This window comes from Haemorhous mexicanus, chromosome 25, assembly GCF_027477595.1.
Source record: "Haemorhous mexicanus isolate bHaeMex1 chromosome 25, bHaeMex1.pri, whole genome shotgun sequence".
In the NCBI taxonomy this organism is placed as follows: Eukaryota; Metazoa; Chordata; class Aves; order Passeriformes; family Fringillidae; genus Haemorhous; species Haemorhous mexicanus.
In genome coordinates this window covers 3,177,512-3,198,817 of record NC_082365.1, presented here as the reverse complement: position 1 = coordinate 3,198,817, position 21,306 = coordinate 3,177,512, and the positions used below count along the sequence as shown (strand labels likewise).

The 21,306-nt window shown below is 55.9% G+C and overlaps 1 protein-coding gene across 1 annotated transcript; it reads left to right on the top strand.

The window, feature by feature from the left end:
- The first annotated feature begins 1,675 nt into the window (after positions 1–1,675).
- On the top strand, positions 1,676–15,245 carry KLHDC8A (kelch domain containing 8A). The gene is made up of 7 exons (XM_059867715.1): positions 1,676–1,932; positions 5,581–5,647; positions 6,410–6,810; positions 9,573–9,737; positions 10,564–10,779; positions 12,074–12,175; positions 12,372–15,245. The coding sequence occupies exons 3-7, from the start codon at positions 6,435–6,437 to the stop codon at positions 12,563–12,565; spliced, it is 1,053 nt and encodes a 350-aa protein (XP_059723698.1). The 5' UTR covers positions 1,676–1,932; positions 5,581–5,647; positions 6,410–6,434; the 3' UTR covers positions 12,566–15,245.
- Positions 15,246–21,306: the final 6,061 nt, after the last annotated feature.

Sequence of the window (21,306 nt, the reverse complement as noted above, 5' to 3'; positions counted from 1 at the left end):
GGAACCCACAGGCTCCAACATCCCAACCCTCTGAGTTTGTGGGATGTGAGGGGCAGAACTTTGGGAATTGGCTCCAACCTCCCACTCCTCTGAGTTCCTTGTGGGATGCAGGGAAAGAAATTTTGGGAATCAGCTCCAGAGGCTCCAGGATCCCGCTCCTCCGGGATCCTTGTGGGATGCAGGGAGCAGAATTTTGGGAACCCACAGGCTCCAACATCCTGCTCCTCCAATCTCCCTGTGGGATGTGGGAGCTGCAGGGAGCAGAATTTTGGGAATGGGCTCCAGAGGCTCCAACATCCCACTCCTGTGAGCTCCCTGTGGGATGCAGGAGCAGAATTTTGGGAATCCACAGGCTCCAACATCCTGCTCCTCCAAGTTTGTGGGATGTGGGAGCTGCAGGGAGCAGAATTTTGGGAATGGGCTCCAGAGGCTCCTACATCCCACTCCTGTGAGTTCCTTGTGGGATGCAGGAGCAGAATTTTGGGAATCCACAGGCTCCAACATCCTGCTCCTCCAAGTTTGTGGGATGTGAGGAGAACTTTGGGAATTGGCTCCAGAGGCTCCCACATCCCTCTCTTCCAATCTCCCCGTGGGATGTGGGAGCTGAAGGGAGCAGAATTTTGGGAATTGGCTCTGAAGGGCCCAAAATTCCACTCCTCAGAGCTCCCTGTGGGATGGGGGTGCAGAATTTGGGGAATTGGCTCCAAAGGGTCCAACACCCCACTCCTCTGAGTTTGTGGAATGTGAGGAGCAGAATTTTAGGAATCAGCCCCAGAGGCTCCAACATCCCTCTTTTCCAATCTCCCTGTGGGATGTGGGAGATGCAGGAGCAGAATTTTGGGAATCAGCTCCAGAGGCTCCAACATCCTGCTCCTGTGAGCTCCCTGTGGGACGCAGGAGAATTTTGGGAATCCACAGGCTCCAACATCCCACTCCTGTGAGCTCCCTGTGGGACGCAGGAGCAGAATTTTGGGAATCCACAGGCTCCAACATCCCGCTCCTGTGAGCTCCCTGTGGGACACAGGAGAATTTTGGGAATCCACAGGCTCCAACATCCCGCTCCTGTGAGCTCCCTGTGGGACACAGGAGAATTTTGGGAACCCACAGGCTCCAACATCCCACTCCTGTGAGCTCCCTGTGGGACACAGGAGAATTTTGGGAACCCACAGGCTCCAACATCCCGCTCCTGTGAGCTCCCTGTGGGATGCAGGAGCAGAATTTTGGGAATCCACAGGCTCTAACATCCAACTCCTGTGAGCTCCCTGTGGGACACAGGAGAATTTTGGGAATCCACAGGCTCCAACATCCCGCTCCTGTGAGCTCCCTGTGGGACACAGGAGAATTTTGGGAATCCACAGGCTCTAACATCCAACTCCTGTGAGCTCCCTGTGGGATGCAGGAGAATTTTGGGGTTCTGCTGCCCCAGCCGCGCCCGTTTCCCCCATTTTGGGGTGACCTCCACGGGATGGGCTCTTCCCTGGCCGATCCCTGGGATCCACCCATCCCTTCCCAGACAATCCCTGCCTCCTCTCAGCCCCGGTTTTCCCGATTTTTGCCCAAATTCCGCGGCGATTCTGCCGGTGCCGCTGTAGGGCGGGGGGAGCGCCGCGGTTCCAGAACATCCTGTGCGAGCCATAAAAGGCTCAGGGATGGATCGGGAACGCCGGGAATTCGCACGCACAGCCCCGAGGAGGAGCCCAGCTGGGGGAAACCCTCCCCGCCCTGAGTGTCCTACATCTTCCAGAGGGGGAACAGCAGCGCCGCTGGATTTACGCGGATTTATTTTATTTAATTTTTTTTTTTTTCCCCTCTTCCCACGCAGCAATTCCCAGCCCCAGCTGCTCCTGGCGCCGCTCGCAGCCCGGCGAGGAGTGGGAGGAAGGGGATGCTCGGAGGATTTGGGAAAATCCGGAGCATTTCCAGCCATGAGCTGTGAGTATTCCCGAGAAATCCCGGGGTGGGAAGGAGGGAATTCCTCCCTGGAGGTCGTCTGGGGGGGGTGGGATGCTTTGGGACCCCGTGTCCTCCCAGGCTTTTCAGGAACAGCCACAAACGAAGCTTGGAGTTTGTGTTTCCCTTCCAGAAATTGGGTGGGGAACGATGATTTTTTTTTTTTCCCTTACTTTTTGTGGAAAAGGATGGGCTTTTCCCGTACTTTTTTTTCCCCAAAAATCCCATCTTTTCAGCCTTTCCCCTCCCAGCATCCCCAATCCCGTTTTTCCAGCCTTTCTCCCAGACCAGGCCCGGCAGGGATGGGGTCGCTGTGACCTCCCTCAGCTGTGATCTGGCCCGAGCTCTTCCCATTCCCTCCGCAGCTGAAATAAAGAGGAAAAGGAGCTCTGGAAACACGACCTGAGGGGCTGCAGGGCTTGGAAAAGCCTTTCTGTGTTTGATCCGTGCAGGAGAGCAGCTGCTGGGGCAGAGGGAGATTTTGGGGACGAGGAGGGGGATTCAGGATGGGGAAGGGAGACCCTTTGCCTTTGCAGGTGGATCCTTGCTCTTGAATTAAATTAAATGACATTATTTAAATTAAATTCAAACTCCTGAGCTCAGCTGTGACATGAGCAAACCTCACCTTGATCTGATGATTTTTTAGCCCACTCAGCGTTTTAAAAAAGGCTGATTTGGGCTCTTTAAAAAAACGAAGCAGCTTTTGCCCCCGTCCCGGAGCTGTGACACCCCTGACACGCTCCTGCTGGGGAATATTTCCTTCCACAACCCCTGTCCCTCCCATCAGGAGACCGCAGCTGGCAGGAGGAGGCTGGAGAGGCTCCCGAGGGACCGCGATGGGGGAAGGGGTGAAGCTGGGGGAGGCCAGGCCGGCCCCAGCCCCTCCCGCACCCCAAAGGATGCTCGGGCTCGGCGGGTACCAAACGAGCTGCTCAGAGCGCTGCTCTTCATCAAATCTCCTCTAATCCCGATGGTTTTCGCTCTTTTTGCCGGTTTTTTTCCAGGGAGAGGCGGGGAGCCGGTGAGGTTTTGTTGTTGTTGTTGTGTTTTTCCGGCTGGCTGTTACTATGGCGAGGGAGCTGAGGCGGGAGGGGTCAGGAATCCCCGGCTGACAATTCCAAGCCTCTTCCTTTCATTCCCAGCTGCCGGGGTGGGAGCAAAGGCACCAGAACCCGGCTGTTCCCAGCCCCTTTTCCCTCGGGACACCGGGGAGAGGAGGAACCTTTTTCCCGAAGTTTCCCCGCTGGATTTCTCTGCCCCGCTGGGTGTGTTTGACCCACTCCTGGTGGCACGGAGGGGGTGGCAGGTGACGGTTTTGGGGCTCTGAGGATCACCCTGTTCCCAAATGGGAGGAGATTTGTGTTCCAGCCCTTGGAATTTCGACCCTGGAGCAGCAAAACTTCCAAATCCTGGAGAGAAGAGAGATGGGAAGGGAAAGGAGCTGCTCTGACATCTCCCCCTGTTCATCCCATGAATCCCTTGGAATTCCACCCACCTGGCTCTGATAAATCCCAAATTATTGCAGATCCATAAATGCCACGAGTCCGGGGGCTCTCCAAAATGAGGGATGGGTTTTCCTTGGAGGGAATATCCAGGGAGAAATCCCGCTGTCCCCTGGAGCCCTGACCCCTCTCTGGGAGTGCTGGCCCTGCCCATCCATGCTCCAAATCCACTTGGAAAAGACCCTGGAGGCTTTCTTCAACCGAGGAATTTCATCCTTCCCGTCCTTAAACCAAGGAATTTCATCCTTCCCATCCTTTAACCAAGGAATTTCATCCTTCCCATCTTTAAACCAAGGAATTTCATCCTTTCCATCCTTTAACCAAGGAATTTAATCCGTTCTATCCTTAAATCAAGGAATTTCATCCTTCCCATCCTTAAATCAAAGAATTTCATCCTTCCCATCCTTAAACCAAGGAATTTCATCTGTTCCATCCTTAAACCAAGGAATTTCATCCTGCCCATCCTTTAACCAAGGAATTTAATCTGTTCTATCCTTTAATCAAGGAATTTCATCCTTCCCATCCTTAAACCAAGGAATTTCATCCCTCCCATCCTTAAACCAAGGAATTTCATCCTTTCCATCCTTAAACCGAGGAATTTCATCCTGCAGGGATAAGGAGTGGAGAGGGCTCGGCCCCAGCTCCGCCGGTGGAAAAGCAATTTCCCTTCCTTTGGATTTCCAATGTCAATTAGTGTGGGATGATGAGGCGATAATTCCCCGGGCCTGGGAGGGGAATGTGGCCGCAGGAAGCTCTGCCAGCTCCCAGCACGGCACCCGTGTCGCCTCCCGGTGAAAACCAGGTGATTTTTGGAGAGCCGGAGGCGAAGGCGTGGAATTCAGGAATTCAGCGTGTGAGCCTGACCTTGATTTCCTTTAAATAGCTCAGGAGGGAAGGGGAGCAGAATCTCGGTGCGCCTAGGCAGCTGAATTCAGGCAGGGCTTGGCATTCCAGCAGAATTCCCGGCTCTTTGCTCCCTTGTTCCCACGGAGGACCTGCCCGGAGAAATCCTCATCCCTCTCCAAGCGCTCTCTGCGTGCTGGAATGTCAAAAAGGAATTTTCAGGCCATTTTAAGCAATTATTCCTGAGCTTTGGACGGAGGAATTGCCTGGCCCCTGCCAGGTTCTGCTGCTGGCAGGCGCTGGAGCGGCGCTGGTTGTGTCTCATCCCAGCAATTTGGGTTTGAAGGAATGGAGGCCAGGAATGTCTGGACGCAAATCCATCGGCTCTGCTTTGCTAATTAGCCAACCCAGGGTGAATTTATCCATGAAAATCCACCTGGAAAGGAAATCAATCATCCGTGGGGGCAGAACCCCGGATCTGCCAGGACACAAATCCCGGAGCTGCTCAGGGAGGGCAGAGCAGTCTGGGCTGCTGCTCGCTGTTTTTTCCTTGGATTCTGGGAGGCTGGGAAAGCGCAGCTTGATGTGCTGCTGCTGCTTTTTATCGTGGCTTTGTGTCCCTTTGTCTGCGGCCCCCCTGGAGCCGGGAATTTCCGGGAATTGCTCCGGGAATTGTGGATGGGCTCTCGGCAGCCCAAGCAGGATTTCTCCCTTTATTTGTTAATTCCTCATGCAATAAATGATGTTCAGTGCGCTCCTGAGCATTTATTTGGGATGATAAATAAAAATAAAAACGAACAGCCCTGCTCGGACTAATCGGATTTTATGGAGGCTCGGGGTTGGAAGGATGGGAAGGGATTCCCCTCCCAGCGTCGCTTTTGTCCCTCTCTCCGTCCTCCCGCGCTAATTAAGCTCATTAACATCGCTCTTAATGAAGGAGAGGAGATGGGGCAGAGCCCGCGCGTTCCCAGCCCGCTGCCCCCGGGGTTGCAGAGCCGGGGGTTCTCATTCCTCGGGGTGGGGATGTGAGGAAGGGCAGGAGGAGGAATCCGGTGGTCAGAGCAGGAAAACTTCCCCAGGCGGGAGGAAAACAGGCGTGGAGGGAGCAGAGCCCGCTTTGAAGTCACCTGGGGGCGGGCAAGCTCGGGAAGCAGCAGAACAAACTGACTCCAACCTTCTCGCCTCTCTCGGTTTTGGTTTTTTTTTCCTTTTTTGTGTGTTTCTTTTTTTTTTTGTTTTTCGGTTTTTTGTTTTCCCACCTCTTTTTGTTTTCTTTTATTTTTAGGCTCCGTCTCTGCGTGAGCTGCCGAGGCGGCTCTGGAGCCGCAGGATTGATGGAGAGGCGCTGAAAGGTGGCGGTGCTGCTGGGGGGGGGGGTGGCGGTGACACAGGGGACATGTGGGAGTGGCAGGGCTGCTCTGGGGGTGGCGGTGACACAAGGGACAGGCGGCAGTGGCAGGGCTGCTCTGGGGGTGGCGGTGACACAGGGACAGGCGGCATTGGCGCTCTGGGGGTGACACAGGGGACAGGCGGGAGTGGGAGGGCAGCTCTGGTCCTGCTCTGCTCCTGGCAGGGTGGGATTCGCACTCTGGGATTTTCGCTCAGTTCAGGAGGAACATTTTGGGGCTGAGGGAGTCCAGGGAAGGGAACAGGGAAGGGAATGGGTTTGGAGAGTCCTGAGGGAGCTGGGAAGGGTTTGGAGAGTCCTGAGGGAGATGGGAAGGGTCTGGAGAGTCCTGAGGGAGCTGGGAAGGGTTTGGAGAGTCCTGAGGGAGCTGGGAAGGGGCTCAGCCTGGAGCAAAGGAGGCTCAGGGGGAATTTCTGGCTCTGCACAACTCCCTGCCAGGAGGGGACAGCCGGGGGGAATTTGGGATCTTCTCCCAGGGAACAGGGACAGGAGGAGAGGGAGCGGCCTCAGGCTGGGCTGGGGAGGCTCAGGTTGGACATCAGCAGGAATTTCCTCATGGAAAGGGCTGGAAGGGGCTGCCCAGGGGGGGTTTGGATTGTCCAAGGAATCCCTGGAGGTGGCACTGAGTGCAGCGATCGCGCGCAGCTTGGCCGATCCTGCCGAGCTTTTCCACCTTCAACAATCCCAGAATTCTCTTTTTTTCCAGCACCAACCCCTTCCCAGCAGCCACCATGGAGCTGCCCAGCACCAAAGACTTCCAGTGGAAGTCTCTGGCGCCGCTGCCCAGCCGCAGGGTTTACTCCACGCTGGTGGAGGCGGGCGGGCAAGTGTTCGCCGTGGGCGGCTGCGACGACAACGGCGTCGCCGTGGACTCCTTCGAGGTCTACTCGCCCGAGGCCGACCAGTGGGCAGCGCTGCCCGCCATGCCCACGGCCAGGGCCGGCGTGGCCGTCACCGTGCTGGGCAAGAGGATCATGGTGATCGGCGGCGTGGGCGCCAACCAGCTGCCGCTGAAGGTGGTGGAGATGTACAACACGGACGAGGGGCGCTGGAGGAAGCGCAGCTCGCTCCGCGAGGCGGCCATGGGCATCTCGGTGGCGGCCAAAGGCAAGTGGGGGAAAGAGGGAAAGTTTGGGAAGGGTCACAGGTGGCAGGAAGGTGTCTGAATGAAGAACTGAGAGTGGAATAGAGATGGGAGCAGGTTTTGATATGGAATTTGATTGTGGAAAGTCTCCCTGAAGCACAGCTCACTCCACGAGTTGGCCATGGGCATCTCGGTGGTGACCAAAGGCAGGTATGGGAAAGAGGGAAAGAGGAAAAGTTGGGGAAGGAAGTTTCACAGATGGCAGGAAGGTCTCTGAGTGAGGAACTGAGACTGAGAGTGGAATAGAGATGGGAGCAGGAATTTGATATGGAATTTGACTGTGGAAAATTTCCCTGAAGCGCAGCTCGCTCCGCGAGGCGGCCATGGGCATCTCGGTGGCGGCCAAAGGCAAGTGGGGGAAAGAGGGAAAGTTTGGGAAGTTTCAAAGGTGGCAGGAAGGTCTCTGAATGAAGAACTGAGAGTGGAGTAGAGGTGGGAGCAGGTTTTGATATGGAAGAATAAATTGTGGAAAGCTTCCCTGAAGCACAGCTCGCTCCAAGAGCATCTCGGTGGCGGCCAAAGGCAAGGGTTGGAAAGTTGGGAAAGTTTGGCAAGGAAGTTTCAAAGGTGGCAGGAAGGTCTCTGAGTGAGGAACTGAGACTGAGAGTGGAATAGAGATGGGAGCAGGTTTTGATATGGAATTTGATTGTGGAAAGTTTCCCTGACGTGCAGCTCACTCCGCGAGGCGGCCATGGGCATCTCAGTGGCGGCCAAAGGCAAGTGGGGGAAAGAGGGAAAGTTTGGGAAGTTTCAAAGGTGGCAGGAAGGTCTCTGAATGAAGAACTGAGAGTGGAGTAGAGGTGGGAGCAGGTTTTGATATGGAAGAATAGATTGTGGAAAGCTTCCCTGAAGCACAGCTCGCTCCGCGAGCATCTCGGTGGCAGCCAAAGGCAAGGGTTGGAAAGTTGGGAAAGTTTGGCAAGGAAGTTTCACAGATGGCAGGAAGGTCTCTGAATGAGGAACTGAGACTGAGAGTGGAATAGAGATGGGAGCAGGTTTTGATATGGAATTTGATTGTGGAAAGTTTCCCTGAAGCACAGCTCGCTCCAAGAGCATCTCAGTGGCAGCCAAAGGCAAGGGTTGGAAAGTTGGGAAAGTTTGGCAAGGACGTTTCACAGGTGGCAGGAAGGTCTCTGAGTGAGGAACTGAGACTGAGAGTGGAATAGAGCAGGTTTTGATACAGAATAATGGATTGTGGAAAGCTTCCCTGAAGAGCAGCTCGCTCTACGAGGTGGCCATGGGCATCTCAGTGGCAGCCAAAGGCAGGTGTGGGAAAGAGGGAAAGAGGAAAAGTTGGAGAAGGAAGTTTCACAGATAGCAGGAAGGTCTCTGAGTGTAGAAGCTGAGGGTGGAATAGAGATGGGAGCAGGTTTTGATATGGAATTTGACTGTGGAAAATTTCCCTGAAGCGCAGCTCACTCCGCTAGGCGGCCATGGGCATCTCGGTGGCGGCCAAAGGCAAGTGGGGGAAAGAGGGAAAGTTTGGGAAGTTTCACAGGTGGCAGGAAGGTCTCTGAATGAAGAACTGAGAGTGGAGTAGAGGTGGGAGCAGGTTTTGATATGGAATTTGATTGTGGAAAGCTTCCCTGAAGCACAGCTCGCTCCAAGAGCATCTCGGTGGCAGCCAAAGGCAAGGGTTGGAAAGAGGGAAAGTTTGGCAAGGAAGTTTCACAGATGGCAGGAAGGTCTCTGAGTGAGGAACTGAGACTGAGAGTGGAATAGAGATGGGAGCAGGTTTTGATATGGAATTTGATTGTGGAAAGTTTCCCTGAAGCTCAGCTCACTCCGCGAGGCGGCCATGGGCATCTCAGTGGCGGCCAAAGGCAAGTGTGGGAAAGAGGGAAAGTTTGGGAAGTTTCAAAGGTGGCAGGAAGGTCTCTGAATGAAGAACTGAGAGTGGAATAGAAGTGGAACAGGTTTTGATATAGAATTTGATTGTGGAAAGTCTCCCTGAAGCACAGCTCACTCCCCGAGCATTTCAGTGGTGACCAAAGGCAAGGGTTGGAAAGAGGGAAAGTTTGGCAAGGGAGTTTCACAGATGGCAGGAAGGTCTCTGAGTGAGGAACTGAGACTGAGAGTGGAATAGAGGTGGAGCAGGTTTTGATATGGAATAATGGATTGTGGAAAGTTTCCCTGAAGAGCAGCTCGCTCTACGAGGTGGCCGTGGGCATCTTGGTGGCGGCCAAAGGAGAGTGTTTTCCATCCAGACTACAGATTGTGTGCAGCAGGGATGGATTTCTGGAGTTTCCTACAATAATTTATTGGGATTTTGGGATTTTTTGCCCCATCTAGATTACAGGGTGTGTGCAGCAGCAGGGGGGATGGATTTCTGGAGTTTCCTACAATAATTTATTGGGATTTTGGGGATTTTTTGCCCCATCCAGATTACAGGGTTTACACAGCAGGGATGGATTTCTGGAGTTTCCTACAATAATTTGTTGGGATTTTGGGTTTTTTTGCCCCATCCAGATTTCAGGGTTTACACAGCAGGGATGGATTTCTGGAGTTTCCTACAATAATTTGTTGGGATTTTGGGGTTTTTTGCCCCATCCAGATTACAGGGTTTACACAGCAGGGGGGGATGGATTTCTGGAGTTTCCTACAATAATTTGTTGGGATTTTGGGGTTTTTTTGCCGATTACAGGGTGTATGCAGCAGGGGGGATGGATTTCTGGAGTTTCCTACAATAATTTATTGGGATTTCGGGGTTTTTTGCCCCATCCAGATTACAGGGTGTACGCAGCGGGCGGGATGGGCTCGGACCTGCGGCCCCACAACTTCCTGCAGCACTATGACGTGCTCAAGGACATCTGGGTGTCCCTGGCTGCCATGCCCACCCCCCGCTACGCGGCCACGTCCATCCTGAGGGGCACCAAGATCTACGTGCTGGGTAAGGAGCAGCCCTGCCTCCTCCTCCTCTCCTTCTCCTTCCTTCTCCATCCTTTCTCCTTCTTCCCTTTCCCTTTTTCTTCCTTTCTCTTCTTTCTTCTTCTTTCTCCTTCTTTTTCCTTTTCCTTCCTTTTCCTTCATTTTTGCTCCTTTTTATTCCTTCTCCTTCACTTTTTTCCTTTTGCTTCCTTTTGCATCCTTTGTCTTCCTCCAACTCCCTCTCCATTTCAATTCCATCTCCATTTCAATTCCCTCTCCTTTCCAATTCCATCTCCTTTCCAATTCCCTCTTTTCCAATTCCCTCTCCAATTCCCTCTCCTTTCCAACTCCCTCTCCATTTCAATTCCCTCTTTTCCACTTCCCTCTCCTTTCCAATTCCCTCCTTTCCAATTCCCTCTCCAATTCCTTCTCCATTTCAACTCCCTCTCCATTTCAATTCCTTCTCCTTTCCAACTCCCTCTCCAATTCCCTCTATTCCAATTCCCTGCTTCCCAATTCCCTCTCCTTTCCAACTCCCTCTCCAACTCACTCTCCATTTCAATTCCCTCTTTTCCACTTCCCTCTCCATTTCAATTTCTTCTCTTTTCCAGTTCCCTCCTTTCCAATTCCCTCTCCAATTCCTTCTCCATTTCAACTCCCTCTCCATTCCAATTCCCTCTCCTTTACAACCCCCTCTCCAATTCCCTCCTTTCCAATTCCCTCTCCTTTCCAACCCCCTCTCCAATTCCCTCCTTTCCAATTCCCTCTCCAATTCCTTCTCCTTTCCAACCCCCTCTCCAATTCCCTCTTTTCCAATTCCCTCCTTCCCAACTCCCTCTCCTTCCCAGGGGGAAGGCAATCCAAGTACGCCGTCAACGCCTTCGAGGTTTTCGACACGGACACGCGCTCCTGGACTAGGTTCCCCACCATTCCCACCAAGAGAGCCTTCTCCAGCTTCGTGCCCACCGAGGAGAAGCTCTTCAGCCTCGGGGGGCTGCGCCAGGGCCGGCTCTACCGGCAGCCCAAGTTCATGAGGACCGTGGACGTCTTCGACCTGGAGCAAGGTGGGAGCTGGACCAGCCATGGACCTTCCCGAGGGGTTTGGGGACACAGGGGTGGGTTTGGGGACACAAAGATGGGTTTGGGACACACGGGGCTGGCTTTGGGGCACACGGGGCTGGGTTTGGGGTTTGGGGACACACAGGGCTGGGTTTGGGGTTTGGGGACACAAAGATGGGTTTGGGGACACACAGGGCTGGGTTTGGGGTTTGGGGACACAAAGATGGGTTTGGGGACACACAGGGCTGGGTTTGGGGTTTGGGGACACAGATCTGGGTTTGGGGACACACAGGGCTGGGTTTGGGGTTTGGGGACACAGATCTGGGTTTGGGGACACACAGGGCTGGATTTGGGGACACACAGGGCTGGGTTTGGGGTTTGGGGACACAGATCTGGGTTTGGGGACACACAGGGCTGGATTTGGGGTTTGGGGTCACAGAGCTGGGTTTGGGGACACACAGGGCTGGGTTTGGGGTTTGGGGACACAGATCTGGGTTTGGGGACACACAGGGCTGGGTTTGGGGTTTGGGGCATACACGGCTGGCTTTGGGGCACATGGAGCTGGGTTTGGGGTTTGGGGACACAGATCTGGGTTTGGGGACACACGGGGCTGGGTTTGGGGCACACGGGGCTCGGTTTGGGGTTTGGGGACACAGATCTGGGTTTGGGGTTTGGGGCATACACAGGGCTGGGTTTGGGGTCACAGAGCTGGGTTTGGGAACACGGCACTGGGTTTGGGGTTTGGGGACACAGGGCTGGGTTTGGGGCACACGGGGCTGGGTTTGGGGACTCAGGGCTGGGTTTGGGGCACATGGGGCTGGGTTTGGTGTTTGGGGCCACAGGGCTGGGTTTGGGGCACACGGGGCTGGGTTTGGGGTTTGGGGTCACAGAGCTGGGTTTGGGGCACATGGCACTGGGTTTGGGGTTTGGGGACACAGGGCTGGGTTTGGGGTTTGGGGACACAGAGCTGGGTTTGGGGCACACGGGGCTGGGTTTGGGGTTTGGGGCACACGGGGCTGGGTTTGGGGCTCTGCTATCCTTGCAGAGCACTGAGCTCCCATCTGCTGCCGCCTTGAGCTCAGCTTAGAGGACGATTTCCAGTCAGAATTACCGAGTGCAATGGGAAAACCCCACTCCCAAGGGAGCTGGATCCAACAGTGGGATAACAGGGGCCAAACCCAACCCATTCCACGGGGTTTTATCACCCCAAGGTGCCCTTTCAGAGCCAGGGGCTCAGAGGGGCAGATGCCGTTCCAGGAGTGGCTGATCCCACAAACCCAGCGTGTCCTGTCCTTCCAGGTGGGTGGATGAAGGTGGAGCGCTCCTGCTACCTGAAGAAAAGGCGAGCAGACTTCGTGGCCGGCTACCTGCGAGGCAGAGTTGTCGTGGCTGGGGGCCTGGGTGAGGCTCTGGGACTGTGGGAACCCTCTAAAAAGGTGTTGGAATTGCTGTCATCCCGCAAAAAAGGAGAAATCCCGGCGCTGGCTGGTGGGAGGGAGCAGGGAAAACAAACCCCTGAGGGGATGGGGTACGGAGCAGCCAAGAGAAGCTTGGTGGTGCTTCCCAGATCATCCAGCGCCTCCTTTTGTGCTTCCAGGGAATCAGCCGACTGTGCTGGAGTCGGCAGAGGCTTTCCACCCCGAGAAGAACAAGTGGGAGAGCCTCCCCCCCATGCCCACCCCGCGCTGCGCCTGCTCCAGCATCGTGCTGAGGGACTGCCTGCTGGCCGTGGGGGGCGTCAGCCAGGGGCTCAGCACGGCCGTGGAGGCCCTGTGCCTCTCTGACTCCTGATCCGAGCCCACCTGAGGGGGGATCCCACCTGGAACAGGGCCCTGTGCCTCTCTGACTCCTGATCCGAGCCCACCTGAGGGGGGATCCCACCTGGAACAGGGCCCTGTGCCTCTCTGACTCCTGATCCGAGCCCACCTGAGGGGGGATCCCACCTGGAACAGGGCCCTGTGCCTCTCTGACTCCTGATCCGAGCCCACCTGGAGGAGAACAGGGCCCTGTGCCTCTCTGACTCCTGATCCGAGCCCACCTGGAGAAGGATCCCACCTGGAACAGGGCCCTGTGCCTCTCTGGTTCCTGACTGGATCCCACCTGGAACAGGTCCCTGTCCCTGGCTGTCCCCAGCAGTGACGTTGGGGACAGTGCTGGCAGGCCCCAGGATTGGGACAGCACCATCCAACTGCTGTAGGGGCCTGGTAGCTCCTCCAGAACCGCATCCAGGGATTCTGGTGCCTCCTTTCCTGGCACTGCTGTCCGTGAGGAACCCCCACACTGGCCAGGGGTCCCTTCCTGTCACTGTCACAGCTCCATGGGGACATCCAGCCGGAGGAGCTGCTCCCCACATCTCCATGGGGGACAAACTGCTCCTCACATCTCCATGGGGGACAAACTGCTCCCCACATCTCCATGGGGTAGGAATTGCTCCCCACATCTCCGTGGGGACATCCATCAAGAGGAACTGCTCCTCACATCTCCATGGGGGACAAACTGCTCCCCACATCTCCATGGGGTGGAACTGCTCCTCACATCTCCATGGGGTAGGAATTGCTCCTCACATCTCCATGGGGTAGGAATTGCTCCCCACATCTTCACCGGGACACCCAGCTGGAGGAGCTGCTCCCCACATCTCCATGGGGACACCCAGCCAGAGGAATTTCTCCCCACATCTCCATGGGGCCACCCAGCTGGAGAAACTTCTCCCCACAGCTCCTGCCCACGTGAAGGACTCCAGAGATCCCTGTGTGGGAATTGTGTCCCTGCAGCCATCCCGGTCACAGGTGACATCTTGGGAGGAGCTGGGGCTCTCCAGAGGGGTCACTGGTGGCTCAGGGGGCACAGTGGTGGTGTCCTCCTCCATCCTGGGATCTGCGGGTGCTTCCCTACAGATTTTTCTCCCAGAGGAAACTCCAAACCTGCAGCAGGATCTGGGATCACTCTCTGCCTTCCCAGCCGGGCTTCTCCTGCCATCCCGTGGCTGTTCCTCGGGATTCCAGCAGGAGCTGGGGCCTGGGGCTGCTCCCGAGGGTGAACTGCGCTCTGGCTCCTCACTGCTGGCACAGGACTGGCACAGGACTGGCACAGGACTGGCACAGCCGGGTGCCAGGTGGGGGTGGCCTCATCCCTGCCCTCCCCTGGGATTCTCCTGCTGGGAAATGGGACCCAGCAGGACACAACCTCCCCGGGTTCGGCGCAGCAGGGCTGTGCCCGCCCTCCAGGTGCCGGAGGTGTGACCCCAGCCCAGTTCGGGTGGGTCGGGCGCTCCTGGCCGTGCCTGCAGCGCGGGTTTGGGATTGAAGCGGGTTCGGGTGGTTTGGTTCGGGCTGAGCCGCGCTGGGTCTCCTCCCAGAGCTGTGAACAGCAGATGGCATCCCTGGGCCGAGCTGCGGCTGCAGCGGCACCTCCGGCAGCCCTCCCGCTGTCCCCGGCTGCCCTGGCCCGGTGGCGCTGGACCGGGGCGGCTCTAAAATCCCGTTTCAGGTGCTGCAAGATCCAACACATGATGTGGATGCTGCGCGTCTCCCTCAGTATTTTTTTTCCCGTAGAAAGACCCCCCCGAGGAGCCCAAACACCCGCCAGGAGCTGGGACAGGGCTGGATTTGGGTCCAAAGGGTCCCTGATGCTGCTGCCCGGGAAATGTCTCCAGAACTGGGTCCTGCTGCAGCTCCCCGAGCTCTGCAGTGAATCCCTTGGGATGAGAGGGCCCCAGAGCTCCTTTCCCTGGAAAAATGTTGGGTTTGTCACCAGCCAGCTCCTCCTGGCCCTGGGGGGTGCAGGAAGCCCTGGGCCGGTCCCTCTGCCCCCGGAGCCCCCGGGACCCCTCACCCTCCGTGTCTGCTCCTTTTTCCCAACCCAGCCGAGCCTTTGGAGTTTCCCAGCGACAAAAAAATCCCGGAGCGGCCCCAGCCGTGTCCTCGCCTGAACTCCCCACGCTCGGAGTTTACTGAGAGGCTTTTCAGCCCCGGTGGCTGCTCCAGCACAGAGGCTGAGGGCTGAGCTGGCCCTGCTGCCAAAAATCATCATTTATCGTCCCCGAGCAGACTTTGTCTGCACAAACAGGAAACTTCCTCAAGGAACAGCCTCCAAAGGATCGGGTGGCAGAGCAGAAATGATTCCTGCACCTTGCCATAAGCTCGGGACACAGGCTGGGCTGGCTGGTGGGGACAATATTTTTGGGGTCAGTTTGTGGTGACAGCTCCCAAAAGGAGCCCAGCGCGGGGTTGTGTGAGCACTACTCCAGCTGCAGCCGGGAATTCCGCTCTGGAGAGTGGGAATTGAGCTCTGGGATCACCTCTGTCACTGCCATCCTTATCCTTGGGATGTCCCCAACCCGCTGGGGCCACCAGCAGCAGAGTCACCCCTGGCTGCTCACATTCCCGGGAATCTGCCGGCGCTGGAGCGGATGTGGAGTCACCATCCTGAGACACAGACACTTCCTGCCCACTAAATAAAAGCTCCAGCTTTTTTTTGTGGGTTTTTGTGGTTTTTTTTCTGAGGTTTTTGGTTTTTTTTTTTTTTTTTTTTTTTTTTTTTTTTTTTTTTTTTTTTGAGGGGAATTTTTCTTATTTTTCCTCCAAACGCCCCGGGGTTTCTGCAGCCCCACGTGCTGTGACACCCCCAGAGCCTGAGAGGGTGACAGGGACAGCTGGGGGGTGGATTTGTGGTAAAGGGAGCCTTGGAGGGGTGGTTTGGTGGGAAAATTGGGATGGAGGGATGGATGGATGGAGGGATGGATGGATGGATGGATGGATGGATGGATGGATGGATGGATGGATGGATGGATGATGGATGGATGATGGATGGATGGATGGATGGATGGATGGATGGATGGATGGAATGATGGATGGATGATGGATGGATGGATGGATGCATGGATGCATGGATGCATGGATGCATGGATGGATCCATAGCTGGATCTCTGGATGGATCCATAGATGGATGATGGATGGATCCATGGATGGATGGATCAATGATGGATAGATGGACAGATAGATGATGGATGGACAGATGGATGACGGATGGACGGACAGATGGAACCCCCAGCTGCACTCCTGGGGTGGCCTCTGCTGCTCTCATCATCCCTGAAAGGCCATAAATTACTTTTCCAAAGGCTCCCATTGGCTCTGATGAATTTCCCTTCTCCTGCTGACGGATGTAAGGATCAGAGCAGTCCAGGATCAGAGCAGTCCAGGACCAGAGCAGGTGAGGACCAGAGCAGTCCAGGATCAGAGCAGTCCAGGATCAGAGCAGTCCAGGACCAGAGCAGTTCAGGATCAGAGCAGTCCAGGATCAGAGCAGTCCAGGATCAGAGCAGGTGAGGATCAGAGCAGGTGAGGATCAGAGCAGGTGAGGACCAGAGCAGTCCAGGATCAGAGCAGTTCAGGACCAGAGCAGGCGAGGACCAGAGCAGGCGAGGACCAGAGCAGTCCAGGATCAGAGCAGTTCAGGACCAGAGCAGTCCAGGATCAGAGCAGTTCAGGACCAGAGCAGTCCAGGACCAGAGCAGTCCAGGACCAGAGCAGTCCAGGACCAGAGCAGTCCAGGATCAGAGCAGGTGAGGACCAGAGCAGTCCAGGACCAGAGCAGTCCAGGACCAGAGCAGTCCAGGACCAGAGCAGTCGCGGCTTTCTCCGCGGGTTTCAGAGGGAAAATGCGTTTCACACCTGCCCGAGCACCCCGGCAGCAGGTGAGGAATGCTGGGGCTCAGCGCCTCGAACGAGCGGCGAGCGTTTGGCTTTTTGTTGTCTCTGGCATTTTAATGACTCTCCCTTTCCCCGTGGGAGGTCTCCCTGCCCCCAGAGAATCTCTTTCGTGATGTTTATTCCTTTCCCAGTCCACAAACAGAGCTTGTGCCCACCCAATCCCGAGGCAGAGCCGCAGGTTTTGGCCGGGATGTGGAAGTTTTCAGAGCCGGGATAACGCTGTAAAATTTATTTTAATGTCATCAATTAATGAATACAAATTTCGGAGCCTGCAAGCAGACGGAGCTCTGGCTGTGACCGAGCACCAAGCTGAGCTCGGAGCAGGTTTCCCTGACGCGGAGCCAAATTCCTGGCTGGATTTCAGGTTGGGTTTAGTGGACACGCAGTGGGGCCGCGGGACAAGCCCGGTTTGGGATTTCCAGGGGAATTTCGGTGGATTTCCCCAGCGGAGAAAGCGGCGGGTGCTGCCACAATGCAGGATCCTTATCAGCGGATTCCAGCGGGCCCCGCAGCCCTTGGCATTTCCATGAAAATGGGAAAGGCTTCCTGAGCCGCTCTGGAACAAACATCCCCCAGCCTCCCCCCCACAGCAGCGCAGAATCCTTGGGAGGAATTTATCCACCGGGAACAGAAACTCCGCGGGGCTGCGCGGCGGGGAAACCTCGGGAAAAGCATCCCGAGAAATCCACCGGGACCCCAAACGCGGGGCTGGGGAGAGCCTGTTAAAAACGGGAGAACACTCCCGGTACTAACGTGATTTCAGCATTTATGATAATAAAATAAAGTCCCAAAGCAAGGGGTACTAAAAGTCATTCCAGCATTTATTCTAAAAAATTAAAGTCCCAAAGCAAGGGGTACTAAAAGAGATTCCAGCATTTATTCTAATAAAATAAAGGACCAAAGCAAGGGGTACTGAAGTGATTTCAGCATTTATTATAAAAAAGAGAAAGGCCCAAATCAAGGGGTGCTAAAAGAGATTTCAGCATTTATTCTAATAAAATAAAGGACCAAAGCAGGGATACTGAAGTGATTTCAGCATTTATTACAATAAAATAAAGACCCAAAGTAGGGGTACTGAAGTGATTTCAGCATTTATTATAATAAAAAGGCCCAAAGCAAGGGGTACTACAGTAATTCCAGCATTTATTACAATAAAATAAAGGCCCAAAGCAGGGGTACTGAAGTGATTCCAGCATTTTTTCCAACAAAAGAAAGGCCCAAAGAGGGCCCGGGCCGGGCAGGAGCGCTCCCGCCGAGGGTGGAGCAGCGCCGGCGCTGGGGCTGCTCAGCAGCGATGGCCCCGAGGATGTCCCCGATGGCCCCGAGGATGTCCCCGATGGCCCCGAGGATGTCCCCGATGGCCCCGAGGATGGCCCCGATGGCCCCGAGGATGTCCCCGAGGTCCCAGGGGCACGGCGCTGCTTCCCTGGCTCAGATGCCCCTTTTTATCCTGTTCTGTGTCCCTTGGATTGGTTTCTGTTTGGATCCTTCATTTGCACGGAGGTTTAAGGCGCTGGATTGGCCGTGACAGCTCTGGCCAGGCTGGCTCCTTTCACTTGGGGGTGGGTGCATTTGCTTGGGTGAAATTTCTTATAACCACCCTTTAACCCCTTTTACAATATAATAACCCAGCTAATAGCACATGCTGAACAATTATCAACTATTTTACGATAATTTCTAACCTGTTTTTAACAGCGACAGCGACAGCGACAGTGACATTTCCCCCTCAGGCCGGTGCAATCTCTTTGCTGACCGCAGCCCGGGAGGTTTGAGCCGTGCCCGGACAGGATCCCGTTTGCTTTCAGGCTGAAATTGCGGCAGTTGGGTTCAGCTCAGCTCCTCCCCGCCGTGTTTATCTTCCCCGTGGCCCTTGGAAACGGCTCCTGTTGCTGCTCTGTAAATAATTCATGACCACAATTCATTAGCGCCGCTCATTATCGCCGCTCTTTATCGCAACCCATTATCACAACTCATTATCGCGATTGCGGCAGCCCGGGATCGTCTTCGGATGTCCCGGGCTGATTTTAGAATGAGCAGAGAGATTTGTGCCTGCTTTGTTGAGCTCGGGGAGAGGCTGGAGGTGGGAAGGAGGAGCCCGGAGCTGCTCGTCCCTGTCAGGAAACGAGGTGGCCGGAAAAATCAGTGACAGCGGCAGGGGAAGGGACCTGGGTGTCTTCATCGTACCAAAATGACATTTGATGTGTGTGGGACCAAGCTGGGACAGGTGACAGCCACGGAGAGTGACCCAATGGTACCAAAATGACATTTAATGAGTGTGGGACAGCACTAGGACAGGTGACAGCCATGGAGAGTGGCCCAATGGTACCAAAATCACATTTGATGCGTGTGGGACAGTGCTGGGACAGGTGACGTCCATGGGGAGTGGCCCAAATCTCCCAAAATGACATTTAATGCGTGTGGGACTGTGCTGGTACCTGTCACAGCCATGGAGAGTGGCCCAGTGGTACCAAAATGACATTTGATGTGTGTGTGACCAAGCTGGGACAGGTGACAGCCATGGAGAGTGGCCCAATGGTACCAAAATGACATTTGATGTGTGTGTGACCAAGCTGGGACAGGTGACAGCCATGGAGAGTGGCCCAATGGTACCAAAATGACATTTGATGTGTGTGTGACCAAGCTGGGACAGGTGACAGCCATGGAGAGTGGCCCAATGGTACCAAAATGACATTTGATGTGTGTGTGACCAAGCTGGGACAGGTGACAGCCATGGGGAGCAGTTCGGTGCAAGGCTGTGCCCATGACTTGTGATCCCACCTTCCCTGAGGGACATCTCTCCTCAAAAGGTCACTCCATAACCTCACCCCGATGATAAAACCAGCCAGGGGACAGTGCCACCCACCTGGGTCTGTCGTGACAGCGAGACACAGCCCCGAGGAGCTGCGAGCCCGTGTCACCTCTGTGTCACCTCTGCGTCACCTCCAAAGCCGGCAGAGAGCAGCCAGTGTTTCAATCATCCCTGGCAGGCGTTTGGGACCCCCTGCTCTGCCAGAGGGTGGGAAAAGCCAGGTCTGGGTGAGTAATCCCGCAGTTATCTCCCTCTGCCATCGATCCGGAGTGTCCTCACCCAGACCAGAGCCGGGCGAGCTCCTTTGTTTTGGCTCTTCTGGGAAATCGTCGCATTCTTTTAATATCTCCCGAGGGAGATTTACCGCAGGGAGACCACACGGGGAGAAGGTGTTGCTGAGGGAGCCGGGATGGCCCTGAGGAGCCTCGGCTGCCGTTTCCTCCCTGGCTCAGGGCCTGGAGAACGTTCTGGTTCCTCCCTGCCAGGCTGTGTGTCCATGAGGGCAAAGGGTGGCTCTGTGGGGAGTGTGGACAGGCTGCACTCGCCCAGGCCTCTCCTCCCCCTGAGTTTGCCCTAAATATCAGTTTTTCTCTGGGTTTGGCTGATTTTTCCCTGGGATTTGGTGCAGTTTTTCCCCAGGTTTGGGTGCAGTTGTTCCCTGGGGTTTGGTTCAGTTTTTCCCTGGGTTTGGGTGCAGTTGTTCCCTGGGGTTTGGGGCGGTTTTTCTTTGGGTTTGGGTGCAGTTTCCCCTGGGATTTGGTGCAGTTTTTCTTTGGGTTTGGGTGCAGTTTTCCCCAGGGATTTGGCGCAGTTTTCCCCTGGGATTTGGTGCAGTTTTTCCCTGGGTTTGGGTGAAGTGTTTCCCTGGGATTTGGGTACAGTTTTTCTTTGGGTTTGGGTGCAGTTTCCCCTGGGTTTGGGTGCAGTGTTTCCCCGGGTTTGGGTGCAGTTTTTCCCTGGGATTTGGTGCAGTTTTTCCCTGGGATTTCGTGCAGTTTTCCCTGGGTTTGAGTGAAGTTTTCCTCTGGGATTTGGTGCATTGGGACTCCTCACATCAAATCCTGTCTGGCTGTGCATGCCCCGCTGCCCCCAGTGGGACATCCAGGCGCTTTGCTCCACACGATGCAATTATGGAATGGTTTGGGCTGGAAGGAACCTTAAACATCACCCAGCGCCATGGCAGGGACACCTCCCACTGTCCCAGGCTGCTCCAAGCCCTCTCCAACCTGGCCTTGGGCACTGCCAGGGATCCAGGGGCAGCCCTAGATGCTCTGGGCACCCTGTGCCAGCACCTGCCCATCCTCCCAGGAGGCATTTCATCCCAATATCCCATCTAACCCTGCCCTCAGCCACTGTGAAGCCATTCCCCCCTTGCCCTGCCACTCCAGGCTCTTCCCCAAATCCCCTCTGACCCTCCCAGCGCTCTGGGCCCGCCCCTCTTCCCAACCTTTGGGTAAAAATCCCTCCCTGCACCATCCCCTGGAAAATCCCCAGCCTGGAAACACCCCCAGTGTCCCCTTCGCCCCCTGGATTCCCTCTGCCCCCCTCCCCACACCCCCTTTGCCCCCTGGATCCCCTCTGCCCCCCTCCCCACACCCCGGTGCCCCCTTTGCCCCCTGGATCTCCTCTGCCCCCCTCCCCACACCCCCTTTGCCCCCTGGATCCCCTCTGCCCCCTCCCCACACCCCCTTTGCCCCCTGGATTCCCTCTGCCCCCTCCCCACACCCCCTTTGCCCCCTGGATTCCCTCTGCCCCCTCTCCACACCCCCTTTGTCCCCTGGATCCCCTCTGCCCCCCTCCCCACACCCCCTCCCTCTCCCCAATTTTTCGGGGTGCTCCCTGGCTCTCCCCCAGCCCCTCCCCGTGGGTTCCCCGCTCCCAGCGCTGCCCCTGGGGGTCTCCCCGCTGCCGCCCCCCCATCCGTGTCCCGGCCCCGGGCGGGGCGGCCCCGGCAGCCGCCAATGGGCGCGGGGGGGCGCGGCCGCCGGGGCCGCCGCTTTAATCGGCCGGGCCGG

Coding starts and splice junctions, on each gene's coding strand:
- KLHDC8A (XM_059867715.1), top strand. CDS start 6,435: ATGGAGCTGCCCAGCACCAAAGACTTCCAGTGGAAGTCTCTGGCGCCG. Junction 6,811..9,572: donor CATCTCGGTGGCGGCCAAAG/GCAAGTGGGGGA, acceptor TGCCCCATCCAG/ATTACAGGGTGTACGCAGCG. Junction 12,176..12,371: donor TGTCGTGGCTGGGGGCCTGG/GTGAGGCTCTGG, acceptor TTGTGCTTCCAG/GGAATCAGCCGACTGTGCTG.